Source organism: Mustela putorius, unplaced genomic scaffold (assembly GCF_011764305.1).
Source record: "Mustela putorius furo isolate JIRA1106 unplaced genomic scaffold, ASM1176430v1.1 tig00000589_pilon_pilon_pilon, whole genome shotgun sequence".
Lineage (NCBI taxonomy): Eukaryota > Metazoa > Chordata > Mammalia > Carnivora > Mustelidae > Mustela > Mustela putorius.
The window spans coordinates 3217172-3231312 of NW_025421425.1; the positions used below are offsets into that span (position 1 = coordinate 3217172).

The 14141-nt window shown below is 44.0% G+C and overlaps 1 protein-coding gene across 3 annotated transcripts in view; it reads right to left on the reverse strand.

Moving 5' to 3' along the window:
- The window catches only part of CTNND2 (catenin delta 2), a 900906-nt gene that overhangs the window by 237389 nt on the left and 649376 nt on the right, over positions 1-14141 (reverse strand). For all 3 annotated transcript variants that reach the window (XM_045082021.1, XM_045082022.1, XM_045082023.1), the window contains one exon: positions 6233-6365. In XM_045082021.1, the coding sequence (XP_044937956.1) occupies positions 6233-6365 (133 nt within the window). The remainder of the gene's footprint in view (positions 1-6232; positions 6366-14141) is intronic.

Sequence of the window (14141 nt, forward strand, 5' to 3'; positions counted from 1 at the left end):
TGTTCAACAATGCAGAACAATTTATGATGAAGAAAAGAGAAGAAATGGCTCAAAGGTAACCAGCTGAAAAGATGGATAGCACCTTCTCTCCAACTATATGAGGTAGAAAGAACCAAGATCAAATAGAAATTACGAAGCTCTTTAAGTGTAATAGACAGGAACAAGTCAAATTTTTCTTAACATATGGAATGCTCTAAATCACTCTGAATAAAATAAAAATTACGGGGAAGGGGGATCATATGCATATATACAGAAACAAATTCTGGGGTACCTTGGGGGCACAGTCGGTTGGGCATCCGACTCTTGGTTTTGGTTTAGGTTTAGGTTTAGGTCGTGACCTCTGGGTCCTCGGATAGAGCACTGCGCTCAGCGTGGGGTCTGCTTGGAACTGTCTCCCCACCTCCCTTGCTCCTACCCCCATCCCTCACTCTCTCTCTAGAAGAAGGAGGAGTGAAGAGAAGAGAAAGGAAAAAGGAAAAGAAAACCTAATCTCTGTTATCATCACTCAGGAAAGATAGTGCTAATTTGGAAAACAGATTAATGTAAATGGTATAAAAATGTTGCAACTACATGGACATGTACACACACACACACACACACACACACACACACGGACTCCCAAGGACTGATATTCTTAAATCCAAGCCCTCTTCTGTTAATTCTAAGTGGATATGGCTTAGGCTACATTTTTCTGGGATCTTCTAATTTAAAATTCAGTGCAATCACTGTAGGAAGCAGGGCGCTTTCTCTGACTGCCCAGGCTTGATTTTGAGCCTTTTGTTAAAATGCTGGGGTTGGGGGTGTTCCGTTGTGCTTAACACAGGGTGTCATATTACCTGGTTTATACTGTCTGTCCTGTAGGTTTTAGATTCCTTCAAAATAGGATCTGGGTATGCCTGGGTGGCTCTGGTGGGGTTAAGCTTCTGCCTTCAGCTCAGGTCAGGATCTTGGGGTCGTGGGAGCCAGCTTGGCATCAGGGAGCAGGGAGCAGGGGGCCTGTTTCTCCTTCTCCCTCTGCACCATTCCTCACATGCTCTCTCTCTAATAAATAAATAAAATCCTTTAAAAAGTAGTATCTATATATTATTAGTATTCGGTTCCCCTACTAACTCAAAACAGGATTTGGTAAATTCTTTTATTTCCCCACTGGAAATGAACACGCCCCTTCTTTAAAAACAACAAATTAAAAAAGCTTCACTGGTGTCAGGATGCTAAGGAGACTCCCCAGAGTTAAGCCTGGAGTTAGGAGAGTAAAATCAGTAGTGGTTTCCTCAAGCAATCATGCTGATCACTGCAATGTGAAAGTTTACTGCGTGAGATTTTCAAACATTTTGGCTGCAAATTTGGTAGTCAAAGCCAATAATAAACTTCTCCTATAAGAAGAGGTGATCTGGTCAAAACCCTAAAAATCTTCATCAGCAGGGGTCAGCGGTCCCCTCCATCACAGACAAGTGGACACAGTTAGTTCATAACAAAGTCCTACAATACAGTTCCAGTTCTGTTGAACTGGCACGTTGTTTAAAGGAATGGTCCTCTGCTTAAAAGAAAATACATTTAAAAACTGTCTGAAATTTTTAAATTTGTATTAAGTTAATTTTAAAATTCCATTAAATGTCACATCTTAGTTTATTTTTTAATTATTAAAAAACATTTTACTTATTTATTTGAGAGAGAGAGTGTGCAATAGACGGCACAAGCAGGGGGAGGGGCAGGCTCCCTGCTGAGCTCGATCCCAGGACGCTGAGATCATGACCTGACCCAAAGGCAGATGCTTCACTGACAGAACTATCCAGGCACTCCTGTCAGTTTATTATAAAGTAAATTAAAATAGCTAAGATTTTGAATTTTAAGGAGAATCTTCTTCTCACTTGAAACTGTAAAAATACGTAAAAAAAAAAAATTGTAGGAGATGAATGAACTTGAATGCTGCCATACAGCGTGTGTCTCGTGATCTTTTTCTGTGTGTGATTTTTCATGTGTGAGGATTGGAGCGCCCACCTGTGCACCATCCTTACTCGCACACGGGCAGAACATAAACAAACTCAAAGCATTATAATCCATGAGAGGTACCTGGGATTCCCCCCAAATCAATGGGTATTCTTAATATTCCTAGCTGAGGAATTCCCAGAAAGAATGAAGAAAGGATTGATGAAAAATGCTAAGAGATTATCATCATGTAGGCACTTCCTAAATGATGCTGCTGGGACATACATGTGAGCAAGTTTTATTTTGTTTTGTTTTGTGTTTGAGTGTTTGGGGGTTTTGTCTGTTTTGTTTTTCTCCAAATTTTTTGTGTCTCACAAGTCTGTAGGTGATGTAAAGCTCAATGGATTGTGACGTTCCCAGCCATGTAGGAGACAGTGTAGTAGCAGACATAGTTCAGATATTACCGACACCCATTGGGGCCACTGAGGTCTCTGCCCTGAAGCAGGAGGACACCCAAATACCCTCAGGGGTCCGTTATAACGAGTGGTACAAACTCAGTGTGTTTGCGGGAACAGCCCAGACCCTATCCTTACCCCTTCTCCTTCCCCAGGCCTCGGTAGCGGTTCCTCAACTGCTTTTGTGCTGGTCTCATCTCAGTCTGGCTCGGAGCTCTTTGAGGAATATCTGTTTGTCTCATTTGTAACTGAATGTTCCGGCTTGGGTCCGTGCACCCCGTGTGCGCAGACCCCCCAGTCATGGGTGGTTGCCCAACTGGCCCAACCCAGATCTCTCCCCTCGACTCCATCTGCTCCTGGGGGGCTGTGGCCAATCCGCATTCACCAGACCCAGGGGAAAAGTTAGGGATGGGGCTTTCACCTGCTGATTTACAGAAGTGAATTCTCAACTCTGTACCTATGAGATCAGGCATCACGTGGAGCAGAACTGAATTTCTTAGCTTCATTACATGAAAACCATACAAAGCCCTGTAATGAGGAATGTCGAAGGCATGATTTATGACCCTCCACATAGAGGAGATTTAATTCTGCCTTTTGTCCAATGGTCTATCCATTGTGTGAGTAAAGTCAATACCAATAATGAAATGTAGGCTGAAGAGCTAAATCAATTCAATAAAATGCAATTGGAAGGCTAGGAGCCAGAGCACACCGGCAAGGCAAGTGCCGTAGGATTAGTATCTGAACAACAGGTAATTACAAAAATCAATACCTGTGTATGAAAACATGACAGGCAGCCATCCTTCACGAAGGGAGAACCATCCCGAATGGTTTGGGGCCTGAATTGGGATGAGAACTCAAGACACAACTGTGCCAAGTCCCTATCAGGGGTAATGTGTGTGTAAGTATGCGTGTGTGAGTTTGTGTGTGTGTCTATACGCAACTGAGTTCCCCACGTGACTGAAGGAGCAAGAAAGGGAATCTCCAGATGGCTCACTTGGTGTTTTATTTAGGTGTGTGCTGATGCCGGGGGGTTCACTGGGTGAAGCGTCTGCCTTTGGCTCAGGTCGTGGTCCTGGGGTCCTGGGATCCAGCCCCGCATTGGGCTCCCTGCTCAGCAGGGATCTACTCTCCCTCTTCCCCTGCCCCCCCCCCAACTCTGCTTTCTCTCTCTCCCAAATAAATAAATAAATAAATAATCTTTACTTAGACGTGTGCACCGTCCCTGTCCCTTTGGCTTATCTTTGCCAACTTCACTCTCCTTCTACCCACGTGGTCTCAGGTGATCTCAGTCCCACACCATTCTTCCTGACTTTCTCATCCGAGCCTCCCAGGAGTCAGGACAAGATTACCATGAGGCCCTGGCTGTGTCTGGAGCCCTCGGGGAGCGGGGCTGAGCAGTGAAGGGCTGACCTCCATGAGATGAGCCACTGCTGGAAGATGCCGGCTGCTGCAGGACCCTCCCGGCAGCCTTGAGGACACCCATGGCGAAGGAAATCAGAAAAATAAACACTTGTGCCCACACAGACATACAATACAATAACTGGTATTTTAAATACAGTAAAAGAAAGGAACTTAAGATGAAAATAAAAAAAGATACAAAGTAACTGGAATGTTCTGTGTTCCTGGCCAAAAAAGAACACGAATGGGGCAATGAATATGGGAGCACTAAGTGGTCTGCATACATTAAGTTGTGTAGTTCGTACAAAGACTTCGCAACAGAGGTTTCAGTCTATTTTGAGGATTGAGAGGACAATCAGCTTGTTCAAGGAGGCACAGCTGGTGAGTGGGGAAGCAGGTCTGCGAGACATGTCTGTGTGACAGGGACTCTGGGCCAATCACTCCCCCGCCCCCCTCCGCTGCACCTTGTCTTGTCGGTCCCAGGGACCGATGCCCAAGTCCACAGCCAGCCACTGGGTGTCCCTGCCAATGAGAGGCTTCGAGGCCAGTCCAAGGATCATGGAGACAGAGCCAGTGGGACCAGTGACTTCACAACGTCTATACTGTCTAACCGACTACATGACTCTTGATATTAAAATTCAGACTCTGTGTTGAGATGTTTGGCTTCTGACAACTTTCAAGAAGTTGAAACTTTCCCTCTGCCCACATCTGAGCGAGGTGATAAGAAAGCTCAAGTCTTCTTCCTTTGGCCTCAGTAGGAAGTTCAAACCACCTCAGTACCGAGCCACATGGGCGAACCCTCACTCTGGGTCCACCCCCTAATCATCATAAAAACCCAAGCCAACTTTCTTTCTGGCTCTCAAGTCAATTTCAGTCCTGCTTGGGAGCCCTCCCACCGCCCAGACCACTCCAACAAGCCTCATTATGTGAGTAATCCATACTCACATACTCAATCCTTTTCATACTTTATGGCTGTATGCATGGTGGCCACAGTCTTGACTTCAGAACCATGTTCTCACTTTGGTGGGAGTCTCAAAATACTCCTGGATCCAACCTGAAGCTAATCATAGACTCGAATGCTTCTGTGGCCTTTCAAGAAGCCCTTGAGGTTGTGACCTTGCAAAAATGATGGTATGTAATCCCCTAATCAGGAATCTGTCTGGCACATTGAGTGGCAATTCTGTTTTCTATTAAAGGCACAGAAGGACTGAGAAAATTTCCATCTGGGACAGAAGCTATGTAACTTTAATTTATTTTTAGATCATTTTATATAATTGTGAAAGCAGTTTCTGACCTTTTAAATGCATCTTAGATAAATAATATTTTTCTTTATCTCCACGTTGGCACCGCTGACCTTTGGGACTGGAGGATTCTTTGCGTGGGTGCTGCCCTGTGCATGTGAACTTTAGGGTGTTCCAGAGGCCCTAACCCGGCCCACCGCAGCCCTTACCAATCATGACAACCGTCAGTGTTTCCAGATGTTGTCAGCTGGGCAAAAATCACACCTGAATGAGAACCACTGCCCTATATTTAATCCACAAAGACAGGCGACTTTTCTGGTAAGTCCTTTGAGTCCCAGTGGAAGACAGACAGAAACGATGAAAAGCTGTTAGGCTATTTCTATCCCAGCGCAAGCAAGCAACATCTATAATAAATTGCAATTTTATCTCCAAAGTTCTTCTTTCCACTCTTAAACTAATTTCAACTCATCCTCAAAATTGCTTCCATGCTATGGAGATGACTCTTTATAGCTTAGCAAATCTTTTTAAAAAATTGATTATCCAGCAGCTTGTATGCAAACACTTGTCCCTTGTCTAAAAAAATCAGAGTTAGCTATGCTGACCACTTTGCTTTTCCAGAAGCATCATGCAGCAAAATTATACAAAATATTCCAAGTACCAAAGCACGTGAACAATTGTTTACATAATGGACACAGACAATATGCTCGTTCATGGACCACATATATCCATATTACACTCACTAGTACTTTTGTAAATGGCTCAAAATTCTTGATTATAGCACAAAGCTTGTTTATTGCCTAAAGTTCTCCTCCTCTAAGTGAGTTTTCCAGGAAGGACAGATGATACCATAGGTTGATTGTAGTAATCTTGTAAAGTAAGATTGCTTTGTATTTCTTGAAGATTTCAAGGCAGAGATAACTCCAGAGATGGAATCAGGAGGAGGGAGGCAAATCCCACAGAAAGTCTAGTGTCAATGCTCACAGGGACCTTGGGTCTCCTACTCCTCAGTATTCAAATATTTAAAAAGAAGACTGTATGTATACACATGCCAATTAATTAGAGAGAAATTGCCATTTCAGTTTTAAATATGGATCTAAACTTTGGAAACAGAGCTTGGGTTTTCCTTCTTCTTTCCCCTTTCAACACTACTCTGTAAGACCTCGGGGATGATGAGTCTGCCAACAGGCATGTCTGAATCCAATGAGTGCTTACCTCGGCTTTAATTTTATTGTCTCCAAAGCATAGGTGTTGTAAGTAGGCTGCAGCATTAGACTGGACCGAAGGAAACTGGTGTTGGAGCATCTGAATCACTTCCGGCAGTTCCGGGTCTCTCCATCCAAATTCTCTGAACAAGAGGAAGGCAGGAGAACATGAGAGAGGAATCTTCCCATGGTGTTAACACACCATTAACCCATTTACGAAATGCACTTAAGAGTCTATGAGAAACTATTTCACAAATGGTGGTTCTGGTCTTCTTACACACATATCCACCGAAAGCACTGGAAATGACTTCTGTAAGTAGATGGCTTGGAAGTGTATATGTGTATAAACATATGTATCATATGTAGAATATATATACATATATATATATATACACACACACTTACATATGAACTCTTCAATGTATCAATTAAAGTTACATGTTTACAAAGATTACCAAAAAAAGTCACTTAAAGTGTCACGTGATTTTATTAATGTATACATTTTTTATTGGGGCCTAAATGGAGAATTTACAAGGTCATGTTAATTTCCTAATATATGATTTCAATGGTCTGATTCAGGTACAGCATTTAGCTAAATTACCAGACCAAAGAATATATAACTGGATGGGTCCAAACCAAAATCTTGTGATAGCACTTGACACCATCTTTATTATTTTTATGATTAGTATTGTTGCTGATGTTTTCATAATCTCTTCTAGAAAAATAAACAGATTCCATAATCAATTCTCTCAGGATAAAAGGAGAGCAACAGGAAGATGTCATAAAAGGAAATTCAAGAGTAAGAGCTATCCATACAATGTTAATCATCAGTTTTTTGCATTACACAGTCTTCTCCTGTATTTCCCTTTTCACATCTGAGCTACTCCAAGAAGCTGGTTGTTTATTTAATGTAACAAATATGCTCTGAGACATTTAAGTCTATCCTAAAACACAAGATTGATGGTACCATTATGCAAAGGAATACTTTTATGAAATAAATCAGCTCAGCCCTCTAGAACACGGAGGTAACCAGGCCAACTGTAGGGATTCTATTCCTGCAGCAAGGAACCAATTTCTAACAGAGAAATAAAAAAGCAACCTCTGAGACCACAGATAAAAACTTGACCCACATGCCACAGAAGGGTACTATTTATCCAACGGAGAGGGCGGGAGAGAAATGAGATGGCTTTACAATAACCACTCTACTCCTGGAAAAACAACTTAAAAGCGTACATCCTGTTGATACCAGGTCAGTGCTGTCATCTGAGAAGAGAAGTCATGAAAAATGGGGCAGAGAAGGAACAGACAAAGGTTAAAAGTGTCCTCATAGATTCTAACCTGTTCTCTTTATCTTCCCTTTATCACAACTAGCAGAGGTGGTCAAGCAAACCTTGAATCACGCTAGCACTGCCTTTATGGGCTCTGAAGACAATAGGCAATAGGACTCCTTTGGATTTGGCTCAGTTTTTATTGGAGAAAAACAGCATTCAACTGAATATGCATTAAGTATTTAATAAATTCATGTAACATTTTAGATAGCCACACATATTCTCCAAAAGACATAAAGTACAGTAGTATCTCCGCTACAAGATATCCATAAGTGATTGCTGATAGTAGTAGGCAAACTACTGAAACTTTTTAACTATGTGATCAAAGTAAAAAAACAATTATGGATTGAAACACAGGAAGCCTCTTCTTTTTAATTTAATTTCCTTCTCTTGTATGATCTAAACCACCTTGGCAACATCAAGATAGCACAGTCCCTCTGCTTAGAAGAGCAGCCAACTGAAATTCTATTCTTTGTTCAAATAAAATAAAAATCTACAGAAACCTACAAATTCAGATTAGCAGTGTCATATAGACCCTTGATGGCTAAGATGGATTCAGGTGAGCCTGTGCTATCGGAAAGTGATTAGTAAAGAATTCATTTCAGCCTGTTTTATTAACCAGATAATAACCTATTAGGTTTAATTTTTTTTTTAAAAGATTTTATCTATTTATTTGAGAGAGAGGAGAGAGAGAGTGAGAGAGAGCAGGAGAAGAGAGAATGTCAGAGGGAGAAGCGGACCCTCCCCCCCCAAGTCCCGCCCGCCACGGAGCCGGGAGCCCCATGTAGGTAGGGCTTGATCCCAGGATACCGCGACCTTGACCTGAGCTGAAAGCAGCCGCTTAACCAACTGAGTCCCCCAGGCGCCCTGATCTTATTAGGCTTATATGGCATATATCAATAGTATCTTTCGAACAAGAGCTCTAGTCTTTGGGACAGCACGGATGCACGCCCATGGGTTCATCTGTGGAGAGGTATGAATATACACGTGTGCACATACACACACACACAGCCCCACACACACACACAGATGAACTTTCTAAAGAATCATGTATCTATCCAGGAGGGGTCTAAGCTCTTCACTTTGGTCAAAAGCAAGGCTGTGCAGCCTCCGCTTGTAACTTCCGGAATCCCAGACATCCCCGCTACCCTACCGCTGTCTCCCCAAACCTATTCCTCACCTCCCACCGCGCTGACCAAGCCAGTCCCCTCCCACCCACCCTTCTTCTTCTCGAAGGCCTCTAAATAGGCAAAAACCCAAACCTCACCATGCACCACATCCCTGCCTCAGACCCTTCCCTGGTTCTTAGTGTCGTTGGCATGAAGAACAGCTCTTCCCCCGGCTCGCCAGCCATTGCTGGAGCTGCCACCTCCCACCTCACCAGCCTTGTGTTCCCTGGGGTCCCTGCATGGGCCACACTGGCTGACAGCTGGGTGGTCTCCCCCACGTCTGCTCCTGCCACCTGGAGTGGTCTTGGCCCCGGGGCCTCTCACTCAAATGCAGAGCCTTGGGTTCTTTGTGATTTCCTCAGCAAAGCCCTCCGGGAGTCCCTTCCACACAGTCCTGGTGGGAGTGCCCTGGCTGTGTTGTAGGCCTGTGACCAAGCACTACCCCCCTCCACCCTGTGGTAAGTTCTAGGAGGCCAGGGCCACAACTTTCTGGTCGTGTTGGTTAACTAGCACATAAGGTAGCCCTGGAACAAAACGAAGATGACATACATGGGCTCTGAAGGAATGAAGGCACAAAGGAATGAGGGAAGAAAGCATCTTGGCAGGGAGAGTGTTACCTCTGTTCTACTCAGATCATTTCCCCGGCCAACTGGTCATTCTGGAATGTTCTCCCTTCCTCTGACACGCCTCTACACACACACACACACACACACACACACACACACACACACCCGTTGTTCTCCATGTTGCCCATCTGAGCAATCTTTTCTATGTATCAGTCTCGTATCTCTGTGTCTCCCCATTACACCTAGGAAAACAGCGGACTCCTCCGTGGGGCCTGGGAAGACCACACAGAGGACTCTTCCCTCTTCTGAGTTGCCAGCCCAACCTCCCCACAGAGTGTCCTTCCTATTGAGAACGGTACTTCCGTCCCCCTCTCGAGAACCTGGTTCTTCAGGGAGGCTTTCTCCTTGGGTCTTTGCCTGGTGTTCTCTCGTCTCTATTAGGTCACAGGTCATAAGTCTTGGAGGGCAGCTCCCAGAAACTTCCAGCCAAGCAAGGCTGACCCCCGGAGTCATCTTACCTACTGCCCTATTTTATCCACAATACTCAGGACTGTGAAATTCTCTTCCATTACTTTTGTGACTATTTCCCACCCCCACACTCTCTCTGTTGTAAGCTCCACGGGGAAAATGATTTTTCCCACAGTGTGAAGGAATACCGGGAGCCACCATGTCCTGATCGAGTGCAAGTGGGGTTCCAGGGCGGGGGTCCTCTGGGACCAAGTGAAGGGGGCAAGCAAGAGAGGTCAGAAAGCCAGGTAAAGACTGAAGACAACAGTCAGTTAGTGTTTAAAATGACTTGATGTCTCCCAGCCTAAACCAGCTTTCCAGGAATTGGGCCGGAGTGGGTGGTACGTCCAGGACATTTGCTTCTGCTTGTTTCCAACTGGCATTCCCCGGCCTCAGCCACGGCAGGGCAGTGGGTACGGTCGAAGAGGATACTAACGTTTCCAAATGTTCTCTTCAGTTTCACAAGAGAGATGCTGAAGGAGCACCCCTCCCCCCAAAGTTTAGGGAACGATTCATATTGAAGGCTCTTTTTCTGGAATGGTTTTTTTTTTTCACTTCGATGAGATTGTTTGGATTTTTTTTTGTTGCTCATGGGGAGAGACTCCAGGGAAAGAACTAGAGGCCCAGAGGAAATAAAACATTCATCTCATTTGGGCCAGAGTTTGGTATACGATATGATTTCTTCACATCAGGTCTTGATCCTCAAGGATTTGTAAGACAAGCTCGGGAAAAGACAAATACCAACAAAGGAGCCGTGCGGGTGGACACATGGGGTCGTGGAGGCGTTGGCGGATTTGGGAAAGGTGTGTGCTCAGTCTGGCTGGGCATGGCGAAGAACAGGCTGTGGGGAGGAGGGCTGACTGGGAGAGGGGACGCTGGGCAAAGGCGAAAGCAAGTCCGGGATGAGATCATAAAGGGCCTTTCATTCAGATACAAACATTCTGGCTCTGGTCTGTAGTCAGGATTGTGAAGAAGAAAGCTAAGAAATACTAGGTTTGTTTGGGCTTATGGAACAGCCAGAAAAATCACCTTAAGTAATAATGGGAGCGCACTAAACGTCAGTTGCCATGGTTCCCTGTTCGCACCTTTAACTCTTTCATCCTTAAGTAGTCTTACGTGGTTTATTTTCATTTTACAGAGGACTAAATTTGACTCACAGATGGTACAAGCGAAATAACACTAGCAGTCTGCTTTCAAATGGATAAATTTAACCCCCAAACTATGTTGCCTGGTGGGATCACTGCCGTGAAATAATGTCTAACCAGGGGAATTTTTAAAGACAGTGTCTCAAAAAGAAATATGTTTAATATTCTTTTTTTTTTAAAGATTTTATTTATTTGACAGAAATCACAAGTAGGCAGAGAAGAGGCAGAGAGAGAGAGGAGGAAGCAGGCTCTGCTGAGCAGAGCGCCCAACGCGGGGCTTGAACCCAGGACCCTGGGATCATGACCTGAGCTGAAGGCAGAGGTTTTAACCCACTGAGCCATCCAGGTGCCCCCAAAAGAAATATGTTTAAAAGAGTGTCCACAGGAGCATCTGGCAATGCTTGGTGACAATTTCAGTTGTCACCACTGAACTGGAAGATACTCTTGGCATGCGGAGGGGAGAAGCCAGGAATCCTCTTCAACAGCTGACCATGGACGGGATGACCGTCCCCAACAAAGACTTACCTGTCCCCAAACTGTTATGAGAGCCAGGCTTGAGAAACTCTGGTCTAAACACAGACTGGATCTGGCCCCTCGTGCTGAGTAAGCATGTTGTAAGTCTTTCATTCCTTGATTTTAGTAGAATGGACCCAGGATTTGGTGTCAGAATTAACTGAGAAAGCATTTAGAACTTGAACATCTGACTTTCTCCCTTCTAGCTCATAAATACAAGAGAGCCCCCCAGTGTTTGCTGGTCTTGATTTTCATGGATCGAATACAGCACAGAACACCACCTACTTCGTGGGATATGGTCTTAAATGACACATGAACTAATAAATGTGAAAGTGGTTGGTAAGGTATTGACAGCTGGAAATATACTAGAGATAGTTACCCTAAGACCGCTTTAAAGGAAATTCATCTGCATTTTGGAAATTTATATAATACCATTTAATTTTTTAAAAATAACCATTTACTGATGGTGTTTATTGATACTTACTTGAAGGAAGATAAGGATAAACACAGACACTACTTTAGCTTGTCGAAAAAACTGTTAATGCAAAGGTGCCATTTTGAAATGATTTTTTTTTCCCCCCAATCGCCCTCCAGCAGCAGAGTACCCTGGTGGGCAAAAGTTCTTTGGATGCTGTCAGGGTTGGTTCCAATCCTGCTCTACCATGAACTCTCTCTGTAGCCTTGGGCCCCTCCCCTCTGTGTCTGATTTGCTGCAGAATCTCCACTGGCCGGCACGTTCTTTGTTTGGAGTAAATGTTCATTGGGTCCATCTCTCATAATGATGTAATAATTCCAACCACAGAAGATTGATAGGATGATCAGAAATATTATACATGAACTCCTTAGAGCAATGTTGGGCATGCAGTGTGGACCCTTGAGAAAAGTCCAGTATTATAGACAACTAGAAGAAGAAGAGAAGAACAAGAAATAAGAACCCTCTACCATTTTCTACCAGAGCAAACACATAACTCTCTCGTTTGTGACTGGGCTTCACTTTCGAAATGTTAATGGAACTGGAGAATATGCAAATGTAACCTTTTCTCCATTAAAACTTGTCACATAGACCAACAATATTGTGACAAAATCCTCACTCTTATATGGACTATCTGAGTTGTTAAAATTACAAGCACTCAGCTTAGAGCTAAATAGCAAACAGTTTGAAATCGGTTTCTATGATAGGGGGCAGAGAAACTGAAAAGTTGATACACTGTCGCAACATTTTAGCAAGTTTACTTCCGCAGTGAAAAGAGCCCCTGGACAATCAGAGTCTTTGGGAGTTCAAGATTTGATTTTCTAGCAAAAATCAGAGGCACATGCTTCAAATTGGTTCTTAGTGTTGGAGGGTCATGACTCACATTCACTGTAGATTCAATAATTTCCACTGGGACGTGGCTGTGTGGACATTGCTTAAGGTAGGAAAATCCCTGCCATTTATAAACTTTGGAACTCTAACCAAAAGTTTTAAAGACCCTATTGGCTTGAACTTTTGCATCCAGAGCTGTGAGACCAACTGTCTTGTTTTCGATTTAGGTCTTAATGATAAGGTTGGGGGAGTGGAGCTGGTGGTCTGAAGAAAGTCAGATAGGTGGAAATGTTTACAACAAAATGGGGATATTTTAATTGTTGTTGACAAAGGAGATCTTATACAGCGAGAAACACATGGAAGCATCAAAGCCTTCATCCTCGCTCCTGGATATCTGACAGCACACACTAAAAGCTGCCCTCTGTGGTTTATCATATTTAAACAACACATCTTAGCTTTTAAATAAACAGCAGCCTTGGAATTCGGACTATCTAGAAAACAAGCTCAATCACTTTAGTTTTTAGGAAAAAATGGCTCTCCCCAAGCTTTACATTTGGGGAACGTGTAATTCCCCAAACGGCATCATAAGCATTAGTTCACTCAACCATGATTTCTCGACTTTTCTCCGCACGGAGCAGCCACAATACAGCTTGTAGACATGTTCGGCTCCCAGGGACTGGATTCCCTCGGGAACCTCCCAGCCAGCTCTTCCCCCGTGGGGGCGATCCTCTTTTATCTAAGATCTGTATGACTAATTATACCTTCTTTTTTCACGAACTATTGAGGCAACTCACACAAATCATCTATGATGATATCATAAAACATAAGAAAAATCAAGTACAAAAAGAGGGAGAAATCAAATGTTGGGAGCACAAGGTCAGCATACCTGCTTGTTTCAAATTTGACTCTTTCCTTACAAGTAGGTCTGCCATCAGCAGAGAAGTTCATGGGGAGAGAAGGGGCCATTCCTGTAGTTAAGTGGGACCACAGGATCCCACTGCTTCCCGCACGGGGAGATCAGGAAGGAAGACTCTGGGACTCCTTATACTTGTCTCCATATCTGTGGCTGGTCTCCGGTTAGGATACCATGGTAGGCTGATTAAGGGCCCCCAAGGGACCCGGGTTCTCATCCCCGCAACCCGTGAAATGCTACCTTATTTGGCAACATGGACTTTGCATAGACTAAGAAGGCGACACACCATTGAAATCAACTATGTTGTTGTCTGGAAGGACCGAGGCAGGGCCCACGAGCCGCAAAATGTAAGCAGCGCAGTTCCTGGAGGAAAAGGCAAGGTCAATAATTTCTAGAACCTCAGGATGCAGCAAGGCCCTACTGACCTGCTGATGACGGCCCAGGGAACCTGATTTCAGACTTCTGGCCTTCAGGA